The sequence below is a fragment of the Colius striatus genome, chromosome 5 (assembly GCF_028858725.1).
Source record: "Colius striatus isolate bColStr4 chromosome 5, bColStr4.1.hap1, whole genome shotgun sequence".
Taxonomy (NCBI): Eukaryota; Metazoa; Chordata; class Aves; order Coliiformes; family Coliidae; genus Colius; species Colius striatus.
Window position 1 is genome coordinate 49,066,585 of NC_084763.1, and position 25,189 is coordinate 49,091,773.

The 25,189-nt window shown below is 39.2% G+C and overlaps 1 protein-coding gene and 1 long non-coding RNA gene across 7 annotated transcripts in view; both read right to left on the reverse strand.

Annotated features, from left to right (window-relative positions):
- SVIL (supervillin) overlaps positions 1-9,632 on the reverse strand; it is a 63,431-nt gene extending 53,799 nt beyond the window's left edge. For 5 of the 6 annotated variants that reach the window (XM_061996410.1, XM_061996412.1, XM_061996408.1 and 2 more), the window contains exons 1-4: positions 9,546-9,579; positions 4,056-4,113; positions 3,778-3,929; positions 2,800-3,484 (exon numbers count right to left, since the gene is read on the reverse strand). In XM_061996410.1, coding sequence (XP_061852394.1) covers positions 2,800-3,484; positions 3,778-3,929; positions 4,056-4,063 — 845 coding nt within the window. In that variant the 5' untranslated portion in view covers positions 4,064-4,113; positions 9,546-9,579. Of the gene's footprint in view, positions 1-2,799; positions 3,485-3,777; positions 3,930-4,055; positions 4,114-9,545 lie in introns of all 6 variants that reach the window. The other variant, XM_061996409.1, reaches the window with a different exon arrangement.
- Positions 9,625-25,189, reverse strand: part of LOC133625471 (uncharacterized) — a 77,049-nt gene continuing 61,484 nt past the window's right edge. The window contains exons 3-4 of the long non-coding RNA XR_009818744.1: positions 16,356-16,422; positions 9,625-9,637 (exon numbers count right to left, since the gene is read on the reverse strand). This is a non-coding gene — a long non-coding RNA (uncharacterized LOC133625471). The remainder of the gene's footprint in view (positions 9,638-16,355; positions 16,423-25,189) is intronic.

The window sequence follows — 25,189 nt, forward strand, 5'->3', positions numbered from 1 at the left end:
TACCTTCTCAGCACTTTGTTGTCTTCTCAGTGATGGCTAACAGGATTGATTATTAAATCTTCTTAGGACCGAAGGCACAATGTTTTCACATGTGTTCCAAAGGAAGCTGCATTTATTTTCCAATTTGAACTTAGCAAATTCAAATTTAGTAAAAATAATTGTGCAATCTATATAATGTGGGATTGACTTCCAAGCAGCGGCTACCTGAAAAGCTGGTATTAGCTCTTCTTTGGCTTGTGCAAGTGGCCTTCTAGGAAACTATCACATAGGAACTTTAAAAAAGATTGCATGGAAGGCAAACAACTTCTTTACCACTCAAAGAGGGACAAGAGTTTCTGAGAGGTTATACTTAAATCTGAATACCACACCAGTGAGTAGGGACTAGCACTGGAAGTTGTCAAGAGTATTAAAGTGAAGAATGGGCTCTTGGCAACTTGGCCTTTAAAACACCATCTATTGTCTACATGTGTTTTCAAACAAGAGAACAAATCCTAAATTTTAACTCCTGGCTGCTGTAGGAGCTACACCTTAACTTGCAGGATGCAGATATTTCCTTCAAAAGATTAAACAGTACTCATGGGAAACCTGTTTTATGTGACTGATTTGATAATATTTTGAGCCTAGTCAGTCTGAACTTGTAACTAGTTTATAAAGATGCATCAGAAAAAAACACACTTGTTATCTTAAGATGTAAGATCTCAATAAGGACACCCAATTTATCCACATTAAAGGTCAATCTGCGAACAAGCAGATTCAAGTGTCTTTTCTGTAGCCAGCATTCTGTTTCACCAGGGCAGTCGCCATCCCACCTACACTGGGAGTAGCACAGCTTCTTGAGTTGGAAGAGATAACCTAGAGGGCGTTTCATTGCTCAGTGTTTCATTACTTTCCCCTCACATAATCAGGGACTAGGATTGTGTTTTGAGAATAAAGAAAATACAACTTGTTTTTACATTGCAGTGGACATACTATTGGCTAGAAAATTTGTTGGACTATTCTCTTTCCTTTCATAAGGCTGAACACTACGTCCCTTCCTTCAACTTGTCAAAGACCCATTGCTCCAACATACCTTCTGGATTAATCAAGAAGTTTACCTCTAACTGACCATTTGAGGCTAAGAGATACTATTTTCTACCATTGGAGTTGAGACTGATTCAGAGACAAGTGGGTTTTTTTAGCATGGAATAGCCTAGTCAGATCAAGGAGTTTCAGTACAACTCTGGTCTCCATTGTGTGGCTGACCTTGCAATGACTGTTTTCCTTACTGGAGTAGCAGAACTGTAAGCTAAACAGAAGATAGTACTTTTCAAGTATGCTGGCTTACTTTCCCTCAGATGGCTTTTTTGAAACGACAACATTCCTTTAAAATTTTAGTTTAACTGGGAAAGTCCATAAAGTTCATAAAGGCACATATCCATGCAAAAGAAGGTGAGCACATTTAGGAGTCACCTGAATGATGAAAAGCTATGAAAAAAATATTAAGGGACTACTACTGGTTTGTCCTATGCAAAAGTGAAATAAAAAAACGAAGGGCGAGTACATTTGAGCAGTTTATAGGCCCTGTAAACAGATGACTCAATCCACCACGTGGTTAATCCTTGATGTGGAAGATTGCTTCCTCATTTAACATTAAGGTATGCTTATGAGAGTGACCAAGAAAAGCTACCACAAATAAGAATCAAGTTTCATGATTTTGATGGCAAGAATAAATAAATCCAGTCAAGGCAGCTTGTTTGTGAACCTACTGAAAAAAAATGCCAACAACTGAAAATGGTTCAGTTTATGCCAGTTCATTTCAGTTTTTAGAAACAGTACTGCTCAGCATGATGCAGGTGTGTTTACAATTAAGTTCTCATTTCTTTACTGGTAACATTTTAACTTCAGTTTTTACAGTTATTTTCCATCTCTCCACCTACCCAGACATTTAAGGATCACACTTAGAGAAAACCATACTTCTAAAATATTCTTAGTCACAGGTTGCTTTCGGTCACAACACTTAGTTTGTTTTTGCACACTACAGTGTGAAACTACAATGTGGAACTAGTGAAAACTATACCTTTTTTTTCCTTCTGGAAGAATCTGGATACCCTATTGCAGGAGTAAATTTCTCACATCTCAAGTAATTCAGCATACCACAAGGGAGGTTACATTTTTGAAATTCATGATGGAATTTTAACTCTCTCTTTTACCCCTTCACATACATATGCCAATATTATCTGGAAGATTAACTATCACAGTTGAACTGGTTTTTTGAACTTTCACAGCAAGAAAACAAGCCAGCTACTATTTAAACTAATTCAAGACACTTTTCAGCATTAAATCTGAGAACTCTTTTATTTTGGCAGAATTTATCATGAAGCTGTTGGAACCTTCACTGAGAAACAATTTGCACATTTACTTGGAAACTCTCACCCAAACAATTACAGGATACAGAGGAAAAACGTTAAAAGGCTTGTTTTAACAGGTTATAGGTTTTAGAACCATAACTGCTTCAATTTCTAGTTTGTGCAATTATAGCAAACATCGGTTATTCTACTCTCCCCCCCAAAGGCCTAATTTTAGCATAGTTCTATATTTATAAAGTGAAACCCAGGACACATCTAATAATAGAAATAGATCCTTACTTCCTTATATTAGAAACACACTGTGATTCAATAAACCCAAGCAATGCAGCCTGAGATGATTCTTTGAAATACACTCTTCAAGAGTAATACTTTCTCATCAATACTGTAGATGTTATTGTTGAAGATGATTAAGACAGAGGAATCTACTGTATAACCTGATAAAAGTTATGCTTACCTTTGTCTGATGTTACTGTGCAAGGGCTGGTCATTCTGCATTTGGATTGGTGAGGCTGCCCGCTTTGGTGAAGAAAGGGAATCTCTGGGGGTTTGCTTTGCTGATATTGGCACTTCATTATAGGAGGAAGATTCTCGTCCAGAAAGTGAAAGGGAGACAGAACTATCCAAGGTTGCAGAAGGGTCAGAAGCCTGTCTAATGGCACTATCATCATCTGCTTTTCTATCACTCTTATCCTTTGAGAGGTCTTCTTTATCTGGAGCACCATCTTTTTCATGGCTGGAGTACTCTTTGGATTCAGAAATCAGAGTCTTTGATTCCTTCGTCTCAGTCCTGGACAAATACAGAGAGCCACAGTCCTTGTTTTCATCATCTTGCCTTTCGCTTTTCACTCCCTTTCTTTCCACACTGTCAGGATCTCTCCTTGACCGTGTATATCTGGATGAGTAGTCAGAATCCAAATCAGAATCAAGAGATAATCCGTATTTCTCTGCCAGCTGGCGTCGCCTCTCAGCCTTGTACCTAGCTATTCTTTCTGCTTTTGACTCTAGTTCCTGGACATCCATGTTTCCTGTACTATACAAGGGCTCGGTATTACCTCCTGTGATTTCTGCTCGGTATCGGGATGATCTGGGTTTTTTTTCTACAGAAGTATCTGAGGTTTCCTCTTCTTCATTTGATCTTCCTGTCCAAAGTACAACATACATGAGCGAATTTATCCCAAAACTACCTTACTCATCGTTCACATCGAGTGAACAAAACCTTCCCATTTTCCCATGGATGAAATGGACATATTACATTTTTGCACTTATGTCTTTAAAACCACATACAAATGATTCAGAAATGGGTATTAGTTATAACTATTTAAGAGCCTCATATAAAATTATTCTTGCTTTAAAATAATATGGATAATAAATCTTTTTCAGACAAGACCAACTGGAGAATTAAAAGGCAAGGTCACTGTCAGGTAGTACTTACCTAAGTGGGGGCTGTAGGGATCAGTTGCACGCATATATCTTGGTGTATCTTCCTCTAGTAACCGGTGAGTGACTGAGCCTGGGCAGTTTTGTAGGAGCATAGGTTGTGTATCATTTTCAATTCCCTCTAAGCGCCTAGCTATCCTCTCTTTCCTGAAAAACAAGTGAAAAATGTGAAATCAGGCATTTTTTAAGATTTGAGGGGAGAGTTTCTAAGAGGAGGTAACAAAACAAGCTGTGTGTTTTGTTTTACAAGCCAAAGACTTTTTCTTTTTTTACCTTTTCATTTCCAAAAAATCTTGGTTGTTTGGCTCAAACAGTTTTCTTAATTCTGAAACTGAGACAACAAAAGATTATACAGTTTATAAGCTACTAAGTTTCAGTAACTCAAAGAAACTTGCTAAAATGCTTTAGAATAAGAAGGAACGGTCAAATAAAGAGGTTTGAAATAGCTTTTGTTGGAGAAAATGCATTTTTGTCTTGTTTTCCTACTTTATTAAGCATGTGTTACCATAAATGCATGAGGCACACAGGTGTAAACACCAAGGAGCTCTCCCCTTCAGGTACTTCCAGGTTGAGCTAGAATCTGGTATGCCATCCTAGCAGTTTTCAGAATTTAGTATTAACTGGTCAAGTTGTAATTTGATTAGCTGAGGTCAGGCTTACACACCATAGTAACCTCTTTCAAAATCAGGTAGCATGGAATCACTGCTTACCCTGTATATCCAAAGGCTGGGGACTGACTGTGTTTAAAGAGAAACAGTGACCCCTATTCCACACTTTCCTCCACTCCCTTATATTGAACAAATCCCAAGAATCCCAGCGACTCGTGGTTGGAGAGAAAATTACCATGCACCCTCATGATATTTCTGCATGGTTAATCACTTTCTACATTGCTAATTTTTGCATGTAGTTTTAATTGGACATACTTTCCTTCTCTCCTCTCAAACTGCTTGGTGGTGTTATGTGCTAGCAGACAGCTGTCACAGTTCACAAAATAGTAGTGAAGTAACAGGAGGCATGATAGATGAAGTAATTCCTATATATACACACATATGTGCACAGTTATCAGTGATGTTTGCAAACCACACTGGAGCAGTGAGTGCTACATAAACAAGTGTGGTGTGACTTCTTGCCACCAGGAAGAGAAACCACACAGGCAGTCAGAGGATGCAGTGGGCTGGGGGGTGGTGTGTGTCTCCATGCCTAACATCTCCCCACACACACCCCCTGTACAGGTGTGGTGCTAAAACCTGCATCCTCGTGTTCTGATGCAACACACCTCAGGGCCTGATCCTGCTGACCCAGGGTTCAAAAGTTAAAGCAAGCTGAAGCCTACAGCCTGCTAAATCAGCCCTAGATTGCCATCAGAAACACCCGATGAGTCAGGAGTGTCTAGCAGACACTGTTCCATGCTGCTGCAGAACTACATCTATCAGCGTCTTTCCTTACTAGACTTCATCGCTCCAGATACTTAGAATGATAAATACTACTGAAACACCACCCTTTTAAAGGTCAGATGCATCTTCTCTCCCTTTCCTCTACTGCAAGAACTTACATGCACAGCTAAATCAGCTTCGCTGACGCATATTCAGGAAGTTTGCTGTAGTCAATACCAGTGCTCATACCTCATAGATAAAGATAGATACTATTGACATTGGCTGTCTTATCAACCTTACGTGCTGAAAAGCCACTAGGACTCCAGGTAAAATGTCTTGGATCAGCAAGAATGAATGTATTCTGATGATGACTACTCGGAGGAGCAAATGAATGAGGTGTGAATATAGTGCCCGAGGCTATGGATGAGTGCCTACTGAGAATGTGTGATTAACAGGGGAAAGAAATCAACTGGGCCACTCTCCAAAACAACTCCTTCAGCCTACATTTTTATAGAAAGCAGACTCAAGCTATCAGCTTCAATTTCTCAAGCCAGGTTTGCTCAGATAGTGATTATGTCATGAAAAAAATCTATTTAACAGGGCTAACCCAAGGAACACCTCTTCCATACCTAGTTTTGGCATCTGCAGCAAAGCTTATTGAAGCCTATGCTGTTGACCAGGTTGACAGTGCAAGATAGTCACTGAAAATCCTCAAACTCCAGATCTCTGGAGAAGGACAGGAACTGGGCTTGGGCAATGTAAAATTTGCATCCTGAACCAAACACCAAAGCAAATATGAGCCCTTATCATAGAATCAAGAATGGTAGGGGTTGGAAGGGACCTTTAGAGATCATCTAGTCCAACTCCCATGCAGAAGCAGGTTCACCTAGATCAGGTCGCATAGGAACATGTCCAGATAGGTCTTGAAGACTTCCAAAGGAGACTCCACAACTCCCCTGGGCAGCCTGTGCCAGGGCTCCCTCACCCTCACAGTGAAATAGATTTTTCTTATATTTAAGTGGAACTTTTTGTGTTCCAGCTTCATCCTATTATCCCTTGTCCTATTTCTCTCAATGCATGAGCAGTTCCCACTGCTGCCCTGCCTACTCAAGCAGAGCTAGCAGTGGAACTGTGTTGAACAGAGAACTTATCCATATCAAACCAGCCTTCATCTCACATTCACACCAGAGGAAACGATTTCTCAAAAATACTTTGCTTTCTTTTGCCAAATCTACTTCTGTGTTTGTTCCTCTGGCTATTAGAGTTTTCCTGTTCCATCTGTTGACTATACATACATACAACGGTCAAAACAAAACCCATAGTTGTTCTGTCATTTCAGACAGGTCAAAGGCCACCACAGCTCACAGTTAGTAAAACCACATTCCATCTAAATCTAAAGAATTTTTCTTCTCTAGTCCCTGTTTTATACAGTCCTTAAAACCATAATCAGAGAACAAGTCTTTTACACAACTTTTACAAGCTCTAAAGCATGGCTTCATATACTAAAGTCTTCCATTTTTTCCCTCCAAAAAAGGAATCTTGACTATAAGTTGCCTGTGTATAAGAAATGTGGAACATCCAAAGAACTCCCAGCAGCATTTGCTCAACACCCTCTTGCTACGTGTTAGTTGAAGTTCCAGAGATTCTACTACTGCTTTGCAGCCCTAAAAAGAGCAGTGGCCTCATGAAGCATCTCTCCAACACCTTCCCAAACAAGATGGGATAAAAATAGCATGGGACTACTCTATGCTGCCTTACACTTTTTCCACACTTAAGATTCCAGACAGTAATTTCAGATGGATTGGCCAAAACCTGAAGAGCTTTTTTTTGTGAAAGCAGTTTCTGTGGTAAAAAGCAGCACAAGGGAAAAAAGACAAAATGCAGGAAGTCATCTACTTGAGTGATTTCTTTTTGCTGAGTAAAATATTTGACTTCAAAACATGAAAGATGGTTGGAGAAATTTCACTCCCAAGAACACTGGTTGGCCCTTGCCAACCTAGGTGATCAAGCTTCTCTTTTTAGTTGGCAATTTGATATGTTGGTGCCAAGTTCGCAGCTGTTAGTGGGATGTTTTTCCACAGGACCACCAGAAATTACACCCTTTCAAAGACACCCGTGACAGCATTAAAGAATATCATTTCTACCTAAAATGTAGCACAAAGATCTAATTCAGCACACGAGAATAGACTAAGAAGCTTAAAATAATTAATTTCACAGCAAAATCTCCTTATCTAAGCTACTTCACGCCAACACATTTTGTAAGTACTGTTGGTCAGTACAATTAAGGGCAACAGGAAGAACAGTCACAGTTCAGGAAAAGCTCTGAATTTCAGGCTTTACTTTAGGATGGTGAGCAGGATGCTATGGCCAGATATCCTCTACGGTAGACTGTCAAGAGGCATCTTACTTTTGGTAACTGTAGAACTTCTGAGCACAATTTATCTTTTAATAATAGTGTTTACCAAAAGCAATATTGTTGCATGTCTCATCCCAGAATCAAATCCAAAAAGCACATTTGGAGTGCACCTTATAATAATGTTTTAAAACTCCTTAAATTAAGGTGAGACGTTTCTTATAGAATTCAGAAGTCTTTCAGAAGCATTTGTTACAGAATAGAAATGTTTTCTGCTGAAAGCCCTCTTTGGTAACAGCAAAGGGGATACATGTGGCTAAAGTTGCAAGCATGTGACAATAGTTTTAGTTTTTAAAATATAGAAGCTGTAAAAATTAAATCAAGCCTTCCAGAAGTAGAGAGTGAGCACATACATTTTTGAAGTCTGAATAGATGTGGATTAAAAGTGTGCCTGCCACAGGCTTAACATTTCAGAGATGGTAAATAACCACTGCAGTGCAGGTATATACATTTTCATTTTGAGGAGAATTTGACACAATCACAAAGCCTACCAGCTTCGTTCCTACCTCCTCCTCTTGTAGGAAGGTGATGGTCTACAAACCAGGTTGGAGAAGCATCTATCTTCTGTTTATGCTAGCAGAGGCATACTAACATGTTCAATGCTTAACTGCAGGCAGCAATGTGTGAGACTTCAGCTGGAGTCTTTGAACCTCAGTTCAGTCTGTATCAGTTGAAAATTAAATGTATTCCTCTGGTCTTCCACCATATGCAAATCTAGATCAAAGTTAGGCCCTGGATGGGACAAAACCTGGACTTTCAGAAAGCGTTTGGCCTCAAGTAGTCCTCTCAGAATATAACCATCAGCTCCCACTGCTAACTTTTGGTGTGTTCCAGACTTAAGGAAATCTGATCTTTTATTACAAGAATAATTTCTAGGAAATAGAGACATCTTGTAATAGAAATTAGTTCATTGAAAAGCAATTTAGAGAGTAGGTTTCTCAAGTGAAGACTCTCACAATTAACTACTTGGCCAGTGCAATTCTTAGGCTAAGTATATAGAATGAGACACTATATATTCTTACTGAGTAGTGCTCTCAGTCAAACTGTATTGTATAAGTGCATATCACTCTGTTCCATCATTCTGTCCTTTTCTGAACATCTATAATGATTATATTGAAAAAGCAAACACATTACTTAAATATCACTTAAATGTTATGCTGGAAGAAGGGCTCCTTTCAAAGGAGCTCTGGGCAAAGGTTGTTAAAAAAAGCAAGTCAGTTCCTTTACGTTGGGATTAGTGCATCTGGCCTTGCAGTTTGTCTGAAAAGGATAAATACCATCAGAACACACACAATTTTAATCGAAGTTCTGAGATACACAACATCCCTGAGGAAAGGGAACATCTTCATGTCAGTTACACATAGTTGTATCAAATGCCACCCTTTACTGGTCAAGAACTATTTCCTTTAAATAAATCAAGATAATTAGTTCTTGTATCTACTTTAACTGTGTCAAAAGATAAAGATGGAATGGCCAATTACTTCTTAAGTTATTCAGACTAAGACAGAAGTTTAAAAGAAAACTTTAAATCCCAAACCTCATATGTAGTGCAGGTCCTTCAGCATGCAAGACTAAAATTGAGTGTGCAGTCTGTTGGTCATGCAGACACAGTGATTCTACCAACCACCAAAGGGGACTGGAAAGAGCTGTAACTACAAGGCAAGGTACTAACTTTGAATTCAGTATAATTTCTAATTGTACAAAGAAATATCTCTGAAGTTTGGAATTTCACCTACTTAACCTATTGAACACCAGGTAAACAAATCTGAATTTTATGAAGGAGGGATGTGTCAAGGCCTTGTGAAAGAGCACTGTTGTTCCTGCCCTGTTTCATCCTCTATGCATACTCGACAGTGGAAAGAAAACTCATTCACAAGCCACCTGTGCCTGACTGATTTTAACTGTGCTTTGCACTTGCATAGACTAAACTTCATATACTCTTAAATTACCACTTGATAACGTGCCTCTTTTACCTACCTTTTGGAAGTACTGCTAAGAGATTAGCATCAATATCCTTTGTGCTGTTTGCAAGTTCTTCCTTATCTTCAAATGAGAACTCCTTCTGAAAACTGAAAAGCAACACCTGGTTTACAGAACTGGGGATGTTTCTGCTACAAATTAAATAAAGCCAAGATGTAGCCAATTTACTGCAAGATTTCCATAAGAATGAAATAAGAAATAACATCAAGAAACTCACAAAGCCAAACCCAACATAATTTGAAACTTGTTTGCAACTGACTGTGACACATTTTTGCATTAAATTACTGACTGGAGATTACCTTCAAAATGCTCTACTAGCAATTACATTTGAAAGAATCTGTATCAAATGATACATCATAAATATTAACATCCTTCATCAAATACAGTGCTATATGTACACTCCACCTAATATCCTCCAGCATGACTGCCCTATTCTTGTTCCTGCACTCATCTCTAGGTCTTACATGGCTCATAATACACTAACAGAAGTAGCAGATGATTTAGTTAAATACCTTGTCTTTTCAAAAAAACAAAGGTGCTCATTTAGATGAAATAAAATATTTCTTTAACTATGTTCATTTAATATACAAATTTTAACTGTAAAATGTAGGTGTCATAATGGTTTAAAGTAGATACTGTCTACAGAGATTTTTTTTGAGAAGTGAGAAAACAAAGAGATTTTATTTCCTCAAGTTATTAAGAAAAGAGAACTGTTGTATTCTGCCATTGTGACTTCTAAACTGTTTCAAACAAGCCTAAGAATACTAAAAAATTTAAAAGCAGTGTAAGTTAACTGTATAGATAGGTGTAACATACAAATCCCCACATAAAAATCCTAACCTCTTCATCTTGCCATGGTAGTGATATAATTTACTGTCATTCTGATAAGAAGAATTGCACAGCCTTACTGTTGGAAAATAGTTGCCTATGACAGTTGTCAAATGTCTTTTTAAAGAACTGAATACCCTTTCATCAAGGGTATTTGATAAGAAAATAAATTAATAAATACATAGTCTGCTCACTATCCCAGAGGAACATTTCTCATTGAAAAAGGATTTCATATATGACAAAACACTTTTTACAGGACCTCCATGAAGAATTTGCTTCTTTATAATTTATAAATAATATTTCTGGTATGACATTGAGAAGAGAAAAAACCCTTGAAATGACAATAAAGAAACTGGGCTGCATCACATTCAGGCACTATGCCACCTGCTGCAAATTGTCTCCAACAACTGCACTTACAGAAATTATTTCAGGTATTGCCAAGAAAAGCAAGGTTAGCCACTCCAGAAAATATTAAATAGAAGATGAAGAGCTGCAATAAGATGTCCATTAAAGAAAGCTGTGTATCCTTGCAGGATGAAAACACTTTAATGGAACTAAGTAAAAACTACAATAAAATTAAAAAGAGCACACAGAAGCCAGAAGCAAATGTGTGTGTGTGTGTTATCTGAGACTGGGCAGAGGCTCAGACAGTTAACTGCATGTTTCTATATGCCTAACTCCACACTGCCAACACTTTGATTCTTATTAGCCTCACAATATGTTATTTTCTTACAGACACACCTTCTAAAGAACTCCAAGGTGGAGAGATTCCCAGTTTCCATTTTAGAGTATTTTCTACTCTTTTTAGCCAAAGATGAGTTTGAAAAATTAGAATAATGTTGGCCTAAGGCTAAAAAGCAAAACTGAAACTGGTTCTGACATGTCAGTTTGAATCCTCAGACTTGTCTATAAAGTGTTGATGGATCAAGCTCAAAACTTTTGAATATCTGGGCTTTATTTAGCAGTATCTCCAACTGCTTCCATAATGTTTGTTACAGTGCAGCAGCTTAAGTTTCCATAAACATTGGACTCCATACAGAAAAGCATTCACTCATACAGCAAAATCCTTGTTTAAATCAATTGTGCACTAGTAGCCACATGAATTAATAGAATCACAGAACCATTGAATTTGGAAAAGACCTTTAAGACCATCGAGTTCAACTACTAACCTCATGCTGCCAAGCCCATGGCTAAACAGAACCATACCCTTCAGCACCTTATCTATGCATCTTTTAAATATCTCTAGGGTACCACTCTGGGCAGCCCATTCCAATGCTCAATGACGCTCTTGGTGAAAAATTTCCTCCTAATGTCCAATCTAAACCTCCCCTGGCATAATCTGAGCCTATTTCCTTCTGTCCTATGATTCATTGCTGGAGAGATGAGATTGACCCCCACCTCATTACAAACCCCTTTCAGGTAGTTGTAGAGAGTGATCATGTCTCCCCTCAGTCTCCTCTTCTCCAGACTAAACAACTCCAGTTCCATCAGCCACTCATCAGACTTGTTCTCCAGACCCTTTAGCAGTTTCAGTGCTCATCTCTGGACATGCTCCAGCACCTCCATTTCCTTCTTCTAGTGAGAGGCTTGAAACTGAACACAGATTTTGAAGTATGGTCTCACCAGTGCTGAGTACAAGGGGACAATCACTTCCTTTGTCCTGCTGGTCACACAATTTGTGATACAGGCCAGGATGCTGTTGGCTGCCTTAGCATACTGTTGGCTCGCATTCAGTCAGCTGTTAATTAACACCCCCAGGTCCTTTTCCACTAGGCAATACTCCAGCCACAAGCCTGCCTAGTCTGTAGTGGTGCATGAGGTTGTTGTGACCCAAGTGCAGGACCCAGCACTTGGTCTTGTTGAACCTCATGCAATTGGCCTTGGCTCATCACTCCAGCCTGTCCAGGTCCCTCTGAAGAGCCTTCCTGCCCTCAAGCAGGTCTATGCACCCGCCTAGCTTGGTGTCATCATTAAGCTTACTGAGGGTGCACTCAAGCATCTCACTGATGAAGATGTTAAGCAGAACAAGTCTCAACACTGATCCCTGGGGAACACAACTGGTGACCGGCCGTCAACTGGATTTAACTCCACTCACCACCATTCTCTAGGCCTGGCCATCCAGTCAGTTTTCTATCCATCTCAGAGTAGGTCCATCCAAGTCAGAGTCATCCAATTTCTCCAGGAGGATGCTGTGGGAGACTGTCAAAGGCCTTACTAAAACCCAGGAAGACCACATCTACAGCCTTTCCCTCATCCACTAAGCAGGTCATCTTGTCATAGAAGAAAACTGGTCAAACAGTACCTGCCTGGCATAAAGCCATGCTGACTGGGCCTGAACCCTTGGTTATCCTGTATGTGCCTCAGGAAGGTGCTCAGGATGATCTGCTCCATAACCTTTCCTAGCACTGAGGTCAGGCTAACAAACAGGCAGGTAGTTTCCAAGATCTTCCTTCTGATCCTTCTTGTAGACAGGTGCCACATTTGTCAACTTCCAGTCCACCAGGGTCTCCCCGGTGAGCCAGGAATGATGGCAGATGATGGAGAGTGGCTTGGCGAGCACTTCTGCCAGTTTTGTCAGCACTCTCAGGTGGATCCCATCTGGCCCCAAGGACTTGTGTGAGTCAAGATGGAAGAGCAGTTCACACATCATTTCCCCTTGGACTAATGGGACTTCATTCTGTCCCCTGCCTCTGTCTTCCACTTCAGTGAGCCAGGTGCCCAGAGAACAGCTGGTTTTACTTTTGAAGACTGAGGCAAAGAGCGAACTAAATACTTAGCCTTTTCCCCATCCTTGGTCACCAAGCTTCCCCTCACATACACTAAAGGATGGAGATTTCCCCTTTCCCTGCATTTCGAAGAGTAAAACCATAGAAAATCAGGACTGGCACTAGCTTGCTGGTTCTAAAAACAACTATATTATTGGATTTCTTGTGGATCTTCAACACCCTTTTAAGCACTGTAAACTAGTTAGGTTCACTCTGGCCCCTTCCTCCAAACTCCAGGGAGTTCCAGGGACTCTGAAGCCAGAGATCCTCTAAACCCAGTCTAAATGTCTTTCATAGGGTTTAGTTCTGGTTTTAGATTATCCATTGGTTCTCATGCCAGTGTTGTTGATTATCTTACTTTTCTTATCAGAAGGTTTGCACATCTACTCAGCTTCCTCAAAGCAGGTTCTTGATTTTGTTATCTCTAAAAATGTTCCCTACGCATTCCAGTTTTAAATCATTTTTTAATTATGGTGACCAGAATTGGACAGTCTTGGTTCCAAATTTGGATCTTAGAAGTGTCTTATCAAAACAGGGATCTACAATATTTGCCTTTTTATATTTACACTATTTGGTTGCTCAATCCTGAGTGAGCAACTAATATGCCAAGGCTTTGCTTTCATCACTTGCTAGTGATAGAAAAATTCATCAGCCCCCAATGCACAACTGTGCACTTAGCATTATTACATTACATCCTTTTTCTATTACTCCTCAAGGTCATTCAGTTCTTCCTGTGTGTGAGCTCCCTCCTCCTTTGTACTGAGGGTGGCTTCCAACTTTTGCTCACTGGCAGATTTCATTAAAATTCTTTTAATAATCACAAACACCTTGAACTTAACCCTTGCTGGGCTACATAACATCACAGGTCATCTGCTTTATCAAAGTCCGTTCACAGTTTCCCTTATGTTCTCATTTTCTGTTTTCCTCTCAATAAATTTCTTTTTACTTGTTTATTTTTAAAAGATTAACTATTTCCAGAGAGTGACTCTTTTTGACAATAGGTGAGATTTTCCTCTTGTTTTCAACATTTCAATGTAGGAGACACAAAACGTTTTAAACTGATGTATTCATTACATTGCTTTCACTTGCACAGAGAATTCAGAGAGAGCACTGCTCTGAAGATGATAAAGTCAAGCCAAACAATTAGGTATTTATAGATACATGTATAAAATTAGTTCTAAAAATGAAAGTAGGCATATTTAGGACATGTCAGAGTTATAAGAACATTCATTAGAAATCTAAATTGAGTTGCAATGATGCTAAAGCAATTCTAAATAGTAAAAAAACCCAAACCAGGACACTACTCATAAGAATTTTTAAAAACTATGCCTTATAAGTAATTCCTCACCAAGATCAGCCTTCTTCCTCAATGGGATCTATCCAGATGTCTCCCTGCTTTATTAGTTTCTCTGCTAAAGGAGCAATTGCAGCATCAGTTTAGCTGCTTAAGCAGAATCAGATAGTCAAGCTTGGACTGCCAAGCATATTATACCTTCAAACTCAGGCACAATCCTGTTCTAGAAGTATCATAACTGCATTTACTCACCTTTGTTTTTCTTAATTTCTCGAGTGATGCTATAAATTTAGGTGCAGACTCCAAGCAGCAGCACCAGGAGTTTCTGCAGTTAACAGCTAGGCTATGCACATTCATTACTAAAACAATTTGAGGAATATGAATTTCTCTAGACAAAATAAATAAACAAATCTGTAAGTTTGCAAGGATTCTTTCTTCTTAAAGTCTCTGTTAAATTGGGATACTGAAAGATGTACTCCTCTTCCTTTGCTTGCCTGATATATAGCCTGTGATTACAGTTCCTGAAATGCAATCAACAGCATGAGGTCCCACAAGCTTGTTTCACACAGGATTTGTGTGTGGTTTGGCCTCAGGTTCCCAACAAACTCATTATACTCTCTAGTGCTCAGGGAATCCTATTCCTGATTCCTATAAAACACGGGCAACAATATTCCACCAGCTCAATAGTTTTTCTTTGAAAGCAATGTATAATGTGGTATTAGTACAGTACTTGCCAGTCTCAGTAGTTATACTACTCTTGCAACTTCCAAAGTGTGGGCTGCTTCTATACATTAGGGATTCCAGGCTGAAAACTTCATCTGCTGCTGCAACAGCAGCATACAATTTCTAAATAGCTGTCCCACTAACCTAGTTACATGCCCAAAAGCAAGCAGTTTAATCTAAATGCTACTGGTAACACTGCCCTGCCATCTGGATTGAAGCTACGGGACATACTGAGGTCTTGTGATTGAAACAATGGGCATGAAAATCCACTTTTATACCTGCAACCTAGGTGCTTGGCATTCATTTTTCTTCTTTCTCCAGAAGAATTTCCTTCCCTGGACTCTTACTCAAAAGTGTATTCTACAGTTACATCCTTCTCTACTTTCTACTCTCATTTCTACTTTCCCCTACCTACCTTCCACAATACAATGCCTCTTGTACACCTATTCTCTCTACTTCTCTACAGTACCTAAGAAACAAGAAGTCAGGGAACCAGATGCACTCCACTGACTAAAAAGATGCTTGCAAACACAATCCTGAGCCAATCCAACAGCTAGTTTCTGGGCAAGAGTCAGTTCCCAGCACCCTGACTTCCTCTCTGTGCCATTATTAATGGGTCCAGCAAGCACAGAGGACTGGCAAAAGCAGTTGGAAGTGAGGATGGCAAGAGAGAGGGAAACATGACCTGCCACTTTGCTTAACTGTGAACTATATCCCTTTACTCAGCGGTGTGGAACTGTGCCCCAAGATTGCAGGCACAAGGCAGCATGGCCCTGCAAGGGAGCAGCATCACCTCTCTACCATCTCCCTCCCATGTGCTGACAAAGCTCTCTGCACAGCTGTATAATTAATTCACCCACTTCAGCCACCTCCTTCTTCAGATAGATCAGTTTTCCAAGCTAGTTCACTAAATGTCTGTACTATTTTTGTGACATGCAAGGAAAAATGGGCATTGCAGTGGCAGGAGGCTCAGTGCAGAGTGGAACTTCTCCCTTGGCAATACAAGCTATTTTCACAGTAGTTATAAGATAGATGGTGTTTTCTATACCTGTTCAGACTTTATGTCAAAGCTTGTTCCTGTAAAAGAATCAATAATCATTCTCCCTGACAAATGAAAACATGTAGATTCAAGCAATAACTTCAAGTTACAGTTGTGCAACCAGCCATTTTCACCGGGCAACAAAAATGCAACCTTACCTTAATGCTCTCTTCCTTTGGAGCAATCGTGAAGGTTTGAATCTGACTGGGTTTTCTTTGTCAAAATCTGTGAAATGAAAAAAAAAACAACAACCCACCATGGTGAAAATGCTTTAATAAACAGGGAACTTTTAGAAACCTACATTACAGTAGTCCTTTTCCACTACATTACATAGTCCTTTTCCACTACAGAAGACTGTACAAAGACCTTCCCTCTAGTTAAAGAAGCATACGCATGTCCAAGGTGGTGATAAACTAAAGACTTGCAAAAGTAAGTACAGACAGTAAACATATCAAAAGCATCAACACTTTATGGAACTGCCATGTTCTAATCCCAGTATTCATGGTGCAGCACTGGATCCTGAGGCCATCATTTAATCTCCTTGACTCATTTTCCCAGCTTATAAAATGGATAGTAGACATGTTTATGAAGTATTCTGCAAACGAGAAATGCTGCAAGCAGCAAGAGCCTTTTTGGCTGCAGCCTAGCAATACTATAAAAACTGCATATTCATTGCAGAAGTTGGAGATGCTCAGATGAGAATCTATTGCAATAACAGTGTTACAGTATTTCTGAACATTGTCTACAGTTTGGAAGCTCCCATTTTCTAAGTAGCCTTAGAATATGCTTACTTTTTGAGAGGAACAAATATTTACAAAGAGTAAAACTGTCAGATACAGCCTTATATTCAAAAAGTATCTGTTAAAGCCAAATGTTTAAAACTTTTGTGGACAGTAACAAGCAATGGACAATCTTTCCTCTCTCCCTTCAGATTTAACTTTTTAATTTCTGCAGTCAAGAGCATCATCAGAGGGTCTAAACCATGACCTGTGGCAAGGGGGACCAGAGGTCCAAGTACCAGCTCTCTTCATTCAACAATGAGGATGTTAAGAGAACTTAAGGAATTGCTGGCCAGGATGCAGGGGAGCACCTCAGTCTGTGACTGCTGTTGAAAAACACTTTAAGCTACTAATAATTTGCTCCCAATGGGAAAATAGCCTTCTGTCCCCATCTGTATTAAGTCAACTAACCCAAGACCCTAAATTAATAAACAAGTGGTCACTGATGCAGTGTTCATTTTATTTTTCAAGACAAACATGAATATTACACAACCTGGACTTTAGAATGGTTAAAAAGCAGCAACATCCCTTCTATGCTACCTCAAGAGCTGAGACTTAACTATTTAAAATAAGTACTAACTAGCAAAAAGATTAAGGTTTTTGTTTATATAAAGTATTTTCAAATCTAGGTAGGATGTTTCTCATTTTTGCAGAAAGATTTTAATGAAACTTATGATAACTGACAACGTGGATCTTAATCCAGAATGTATCTTTTGTCTATGCCTTTCAAAACTTTCCACCCTCCTCCACTCTTCAATTCTTTCTGCTACCTCCTCAGGTAAACAGACATAAAAACAAAGAGAGAGACCATTTTAACAGCTTGATAAAGAGGCTTACAATGCAAAAAGGCATTTTTTTAGGCATCTGCTACAAGTCAGTGCAGATATCAAGCGGCTTTGCTAATAGCATTCTTCAACTTTAATAGGCAACTTTTTCCCGTTTTTGTTAACATTCATTTTCCATTTCTGAGTAAATGGAGAATAAAGCAGACAGATTACACAGAAACATTGTTAGACCAAAACAGGGTATTGCAAGAAAAACAGTATGAATGTTATATAAGTCATAATATTTCAGAGAGCACCGTTAAAAAGAATACTCCATGTAATGAGTAAAAAAAGGTCAGATTTACGTTACTGTGAGAAGAGTATGCAGTAACTTAAAAAGCTCAGCTCAGTTATCAGCTTAGCTAATCAGAAACAGGCATATCTTAAATTTATAGCCCTTCTAACAGGATACAACCCATCCTATAGTTTTTGGCACTAAAACAGCTGCCCACCATGAAAACCACAATCAGACCACAGAGAAATTCTCCCTACTCTAGCCAAAATTGGAGAGGGGATATGAGAAAGGAAGAAAGTAGCTTTGCTGGGAGAAAGGGGGGAGAAAGGCTTTTAAGGGGATACAGAAGCTGATCTGACTCTTGCTACCCATTAAACACATTCAGTAACATTCATACATACCACATTTATAATGCCTCAAAAACATCGTACAACTTCACTGTATTTCACAGGGGCAATTTCTTTTCTTCCCTCCCTCAAATACAGAAAACCCAACCAGATAATGATGTTGTTAGAGTTTTGTTATTTCATGTATTTCCTCCTCTTCAAATTAAACCCCATATGTGAGGATTGAAGTCCAATAAAACTTACTTAGTACAATGTGGAAGTCTTAAAATTAAATACAAACACAGGAGAGAAAGTAAAACAATTCTGTTGCAAAAGAAAATAAATTTGCCTACAAAAGAAACAACAGTTTAGCACAGTCTTAATTCAATGCTTAATTTAAAGAGAAAAAACCCCACCCTCACAGTACCTGAGACACAGAAGGAAAATCTTTGCAACAGCATTTTGTTCTTTCTTTCACTGAAGAATTCTAAACATGCTCGTAACCACATTAAAACAACTTTAAATATTTGTATATCGTAAGATTATATTTACTGAAGCGTAAATCAAACTTGCTCACAAGTTTAACCATTTGTTCAGTCTAGTTCCCCTCCCTTTTAGGCACTAACTACAGGATAAAACCACTATCCATAATTTAATGAAAAATGTTCAATTTAAAAAAAAAAACCATAGATGCAAGCTTTCAGTGTAACTTACTATATTTAAAGGCCCTAAATCGGTGGCAAGCTAAGCTAATTAAAAGATCCATCTAATCGGATCATTCAAAAGTGTCCTTTAGGAAATAATGAAACAGCCTAGGTGACTAACTGCATACTGATTGCTAAAGTAGCTAATGTAACTGCACAAGATCCAGTCAAACAATATTTACACATGCATACACGAGAGATGAAACACACACACATGAACTGCATTTTCTTCTGCCTACTTGGAACTCTTACCTTGCTCCTCTGAGTATTTAACATTTCCCAAATAGCTGGAGATCCACGGATTTCTGAACATGGTTGCACAAACAAAGGATTCCGCAAAGAGAAACTACAATAGCAGCTAATTCTCAAGCAGCCACAGCCCTAGGCCTGTCTTAGCAATATCGTGTGGAGATTTTTCATAGCACAGGACTGGAGCTGTCAGGCTATCGCGTCCCAGGGAGTACAGTAAATGCATAGCAATAGGCTGCAAGCTGGAGCAGCTCAAGCCGGTAATCAGATTACAAACAGAAATTAGGCACATGAATGCTAAAACAGATTGGGCAATGGTGATTGGGAGATTTATAATATTACCACTTCAAAGATCCAGCTAAATCACACATTATATTCCTGCAAAATTAATGCAGAACCTTTAAATCCTCATATTAAAAAAAAAAACCCACCAAAATCCACAAAAAAACCTCCAGCCCTCCAAGAAGAGGACTAATTCTTTCATATCTCTAATCAGGATAAACTGTAATGCTTGCTTAAGAAAAACAGTATCCAGGCTGCCAAAAACAAACAAACAAAAAAAGCAAAGGGAAAAAAAAAAAAGGACTCTGTTAATCATATCATTATGCTAAATGTTTTGCCTAACTATTAGTTGGAACATTTGAAACAGACAAGATTTATGGATAACAGATGAGCAAAAATACTGGTGGGGGTGGGAAATGAAGAATAGACACTACAGCTCCAAATATTTTAATTTGAGACAGAAGGTGTAAAATTGTACAAAAGTACTATCTAGCTACCATATTTTCTATTAAACAGATTTTATGGGCTTGGGATTGAAGATTCAGAATCCTTGTAGTTCATTTCAAAAAGTATTTGTTTGAAATAGTGCAATAACCTTGTTGCAGCCTTCCACACTGAACTACCTGATCATCTAACACACGATTGGTTGGACTAGATGATCTCTAAAGTCCTTTCCAACTCTACCATTCTATGATTTTATAGCACACAAAGAAACATCAAATGTGACTGAAACAGGTCCATGCACTTAACTCCATTCAACCACAGGCAGTAACTGCCTACTAGCTTCACTCCAACAGGCTTCTTCCCTCCAAAAACATTTCAACTACTATCAGGAGAAAACTCAGCACAAGGCTGCAGTTATCAGGATCATGAAAATATAGTCTAGGAACACAAGACTTAAGTTCTTGACTTTTCTCACCTGTTCTATAATACAATGGGACCCTGACCTATGCTGGGAACCAATATATACAGGCAAAATATAAGCAATGATGCTGTAATAGAGAGTGTTTAACCACAATCTAGCAAAAACCTCTTAATTTCTGTTGTCTCACCATGAAGTTGTATTAAGCCTGTCTAGGTCATCAAACAACTGGTTTTCATTCTAACAAGTCCTTAAAATGGATAGAAGAATATGCATCCCATGCTATTTGTATTCATTTGTTTGTTTCTAAACAAATTCTTAACCAAAATACATTTTATTACCTGATCTTTAAACAGTCCAGAGCTCCCCAGAACAAGTGACTAGGCACAAGGAACATGGCACTGAAGCCCCTAACTCACCAAGTAACATCCTCTCCTCAGAAACTTTGGATGTTACACAACACATTTCTTTCATAGAATCACAGAATCATAGAATGGTAGGGGTTGGAAGGGACCTTTAGAGATCATTTACTCCAATCCCCCTGCAGAAGCAGGTTCACCTAGATCAGGTCGCATAGGAGCGTGTCCAGGTGGGTCTTGTAGACCTCCAAGGAAGGAGACTCCACAACCCCTCTGGGCAGCCTGTGCCAGGGATCCCTCACCTCAACAGTGAAATAGCTTTTTCTTATGTTTAAGTGGAACTTTTTCTGTTCCAGCTTCATCATCATCATTTATCAACATTCTTTCTTTGCCTGTAACTTTACTGGCTCTCCTGTTTAATTCTAACCACTTCACAGCACTACCAACAGAACACAAATCAAACAACTCCACGCTCTCTCGAGCAGCTGTGAAGACCTCCATGTCCTTGAGTCCAATGCATATAAAAGTAGTAACAAACAACTGTAATCTGTCAGCAATGGTCCAAACTTGCCATTAACCTGAATATCTAATTGATGGCCTATACAGAAGTATGTGTGTGCTTAAAACATAAAACTAGGATAGCACATTCTGGACCAGTATCTGTGTGAGTATATCAATAAATAAAGACATCCAGATCTGAAAAAGTCCCTTCTTTCCAAACCCTGAATGTGTGAAGACTGCTTACTTGATCTTGTTAACACAGGTATGGAGCACTTTTAAGCATTTGCAACTCCTTATTTGATAAATCTCACAGCTGCAGTCTTTACCAAGTTTGAAGTAGAAGTTACACTTGACAGCTGAGCTGATGCAATATTTCACAGCTGACAAGACAGATAGTCCTACCTATTCCTCTCTGCAGAACTTCTTCTAGGTCCTGCTCCTCTAGTGACCCAGTCAGATGACTAAACTGGTAGTAAATATTCTCTTTTGTTTTTGCTGGGTATACTTTTCAGGAGGTGCCAGAATAAAGAAGGTGGCACAGGATCTTATGATCAGGAAAGGGATCAACCCTTCTGGTTAACAAAGGAGGTTAGCTCATCTTGACTGTCACCTCCATGCCTGGCAATGTCCCATATGACAGAGGGGACAGGTGTGTTTGTATTTGTGGAGGGAGAGGTCAGGCTCTCACATTCCTTATTTGCACATCATCTCCAACTTTTTGTACTCAGCATCCTCCTGGTGAACAAGGTGCAGAAGGTAAAGCACATAGAGCTTCAGAAAGACAGAAAAACTCTGGAGTGCCTTACATAAATGTGTATATTTTAAATCATTTCTTGGTTGTGCTGTAAAATTTTCTTCACAGAACACAGTTAAGAACAGTTAAGTTTCTCCAACATCTCTAGCTACCACCTGGAAAGGAGTATTTGTGATAGGCATTAGTGTCTCTCCTTTCCCTACTGCTTATGGCTGTCAGATCAAGAATACAGGAGCCATCTCATGAGATCAAGGGGAATTATAGAGGAAAATAAAATATCCAATAAAAGCTATATCTGTATCAAAGTCTTCACAAAAAAAACCCCAACCCTCAAAGAGTTTGGCTTCAAGCTCTCTCTGTGTTAGGTTGGAAGGTGATCACCAGTCACTGCTCTGGGCATCTATGAATTCACACTAATGTCACTGCTGCTAATACTGAAACTGTGCAGTAATACTATGCAGAATCTCTGACCCCAAAGTTTGTTCAGCACCACTTCAAGACAAGAGGTATGTACCAACACTACTTCCAATATTAGAACTCTTAAAGCCATGAGATGCTGGGGCCTTATGGTATTTCACCAATGATGTATACTTCACACGGATCATTGAGAAGTTGTAAGTGTGGGTAACTGAGAATTTCCTTTCCTCCTTTCCATCAAAAAGGGATCATGTAGTGCAAGACGGGTCTCAGTGCTGTCCCTTAATCAGCATTGGCAGTGTCATGGTTTAACCCCATCCAGCAACTAAGCACCACGCAGTCACTCGCTCACTCCTCTCCCAGTGGAATGGGGAAGAGGATCATAAAAGAAAAAGAAGAGTAAAACTTGTTGTTTGAGATAAGGACAGTGTAATAACCAAAATAAAATAATAATATGCTACTTCTACTAATAGTAATGAAAAGGAATACAACCAAGAGAGAAAAGACGAGATGCACAATGCAATTGCTCACCACTCACTGACTGATCACTCCCAAGCAGTGATCCGTCCTGTTTGGCCAACTACCCCCAGCTGACAAACTAGGCATGACATGCTACGGTATGGAATAGCCCACTGACTAGTTTGGGTCAGCTGTCCTGGCCAGGCCCCCTCCCAGCCTTTTGTGCACCTCCTCACTGGCAGAGCATGGCAAACTGAAAAATCCCGTTGTTAAGAGCTATTTAACAACATCTAAAACATCAGTGTTACCAACATTATTCTAACACTAAACCCAAAACACAGCAGTGTACCAGCTGCTAGGAAGAAAATTAATTCTATCCCAGCTGAAATCAGGACAAGAAAACACCTTGGTTAAAACAGTAAGTCAGCAGGGCCCTGCACTGGTATAAAGAAAAGACATCTTAGATTCATCTTTTTGCTGCTTGTTTGGAAACAGTGCATTTAAGAGCAAGTCTTTCCCAGAAGAAAAGAAATCCATCTCCAAGTAGCTGATGAGGGAAGGAAGAAGAGTATTTTGTACTTCAAAGAGATCCAGTTAGAAAGTATGCTCAGCCAAACTACGTTATCAAGGCTGTGTCACAAATCAGTAGTAATGCTCTTGTCCTCCTCTGCCATCATTAATTTCTGAGCATTAGCAGCCTCCAACATAAGCAAACAAAAAGAGAACAACGGTTCAGCCATTGGAAAGGGGGGCAGCCCAGCTGGAAGTTTGCAGTCATCTGGGCAAAGAGCTAGAGGTTAAGCACGCATACATTTCAAATCTGAGACTGCTCATGAAAGACCAGCTGGCAGCTAAATGTTGTTCTGAAGCTTCCCACAGGAAGACAAGGAAAATATCTTGCTTTTGTCTGGCAAAACTAATCACTGTAATCAAAGCTGGGATTTAAACAGCTCGCAAAACTGTTCCCAACTTACAGGGCTGCCAATCCCAAAGCACTGAAGAGTTATGAATCAAGTCCCACCAAGATCAAGACTTTTTTCCTTCTGAATTTTGACCACTTAAGAATTTATATTTAGAAGTGTTCTTCTGTGATAAGAAGAACTAGATCCTTTGTTGTGCCTTGCAGTTATCATAAAAAACAAAAATCAAAGCAACCCCTGACAGCTGTTTGAAGAAAGCCTAAAAATAAAAGAAAGCAAGAATGCAGAGGAAAGAAAGTCCACAGCGACTGCAAAGAAACATTCAGCACATATGGTAGTTAGGTGAACAGGAGTCTGAGCAGCATAGAAAACGGAGTTGATATGCACAAATAAGTTGATGAAATAATATTTTTATCCACATTTCATAAGTAGAGATGTAAAGGAGCTGATGAATTTTACTCCTCTGCTCTTCTTCTAGACAAGGAGAGTACCCTTGGAATAGCAAGTCAGAGTGAGCTGTGCTAAGCTCAGAGATGCTGTGGATGATTATGGGAATGAAGGTCAAAAGAAAGGGCTAAATAAGACCACTCTCCTGCATCATTTCATCTCACCCTTCCAAGTTCTAGGTTACTTGCCGATTCCAAATCACCGTCAGTTTTTGTCATGGAGGCACACGCTTCTGATAGTAAGTGGCACTAAGAGAGCCCCCCCTTTTCTTATTTCCCTTTGCTCACACTCTACAGCAATTTCTGCCAAGGTGATCAAGAAATAATTTAGCCCAAAGGTAAAGGTCAGGTCAAAAATCTAACAGATGACTTCAGCAGTATAACCACTTAACAGAAAGCTACTGTCTCAAGTCACATTCAAAAACTCTACTTTGCAAACACAGCACATATTCTGGGTTGGCAACAGCACTAAGTTTTGTCTTCTCCATTCAAACCCCATGTATATGGGCAAGCAACAGGCTCATGAAGCTATTCATATGGACTTTTAAACTATGATTATTTCATGGTATCGTCCCTCCAGTGGAAAGCAAATATAATCTTTTTAACTTTGCCTTTTCTCCCTACTCCCACTGTGCAATAGTTTTCAAACAACAATCCTGGAAAGAAGATTTCTGTTTTAGGACAAGTCTTCAGCTAAACTTCAGCACAGCATCTCCTGTGCGGTGTATTTTATAACAGGTCATACACAAAGAGATCAAAAAAGATTAATAGAAGTGTTATAAAGGGGGTCAATATTCTTTAGTACAAGATGTCAAATGTATTAGAATACTGATGGTCTTTTTGTACAGGCTACTTTCTCTTGTGCTCTGGGAAAA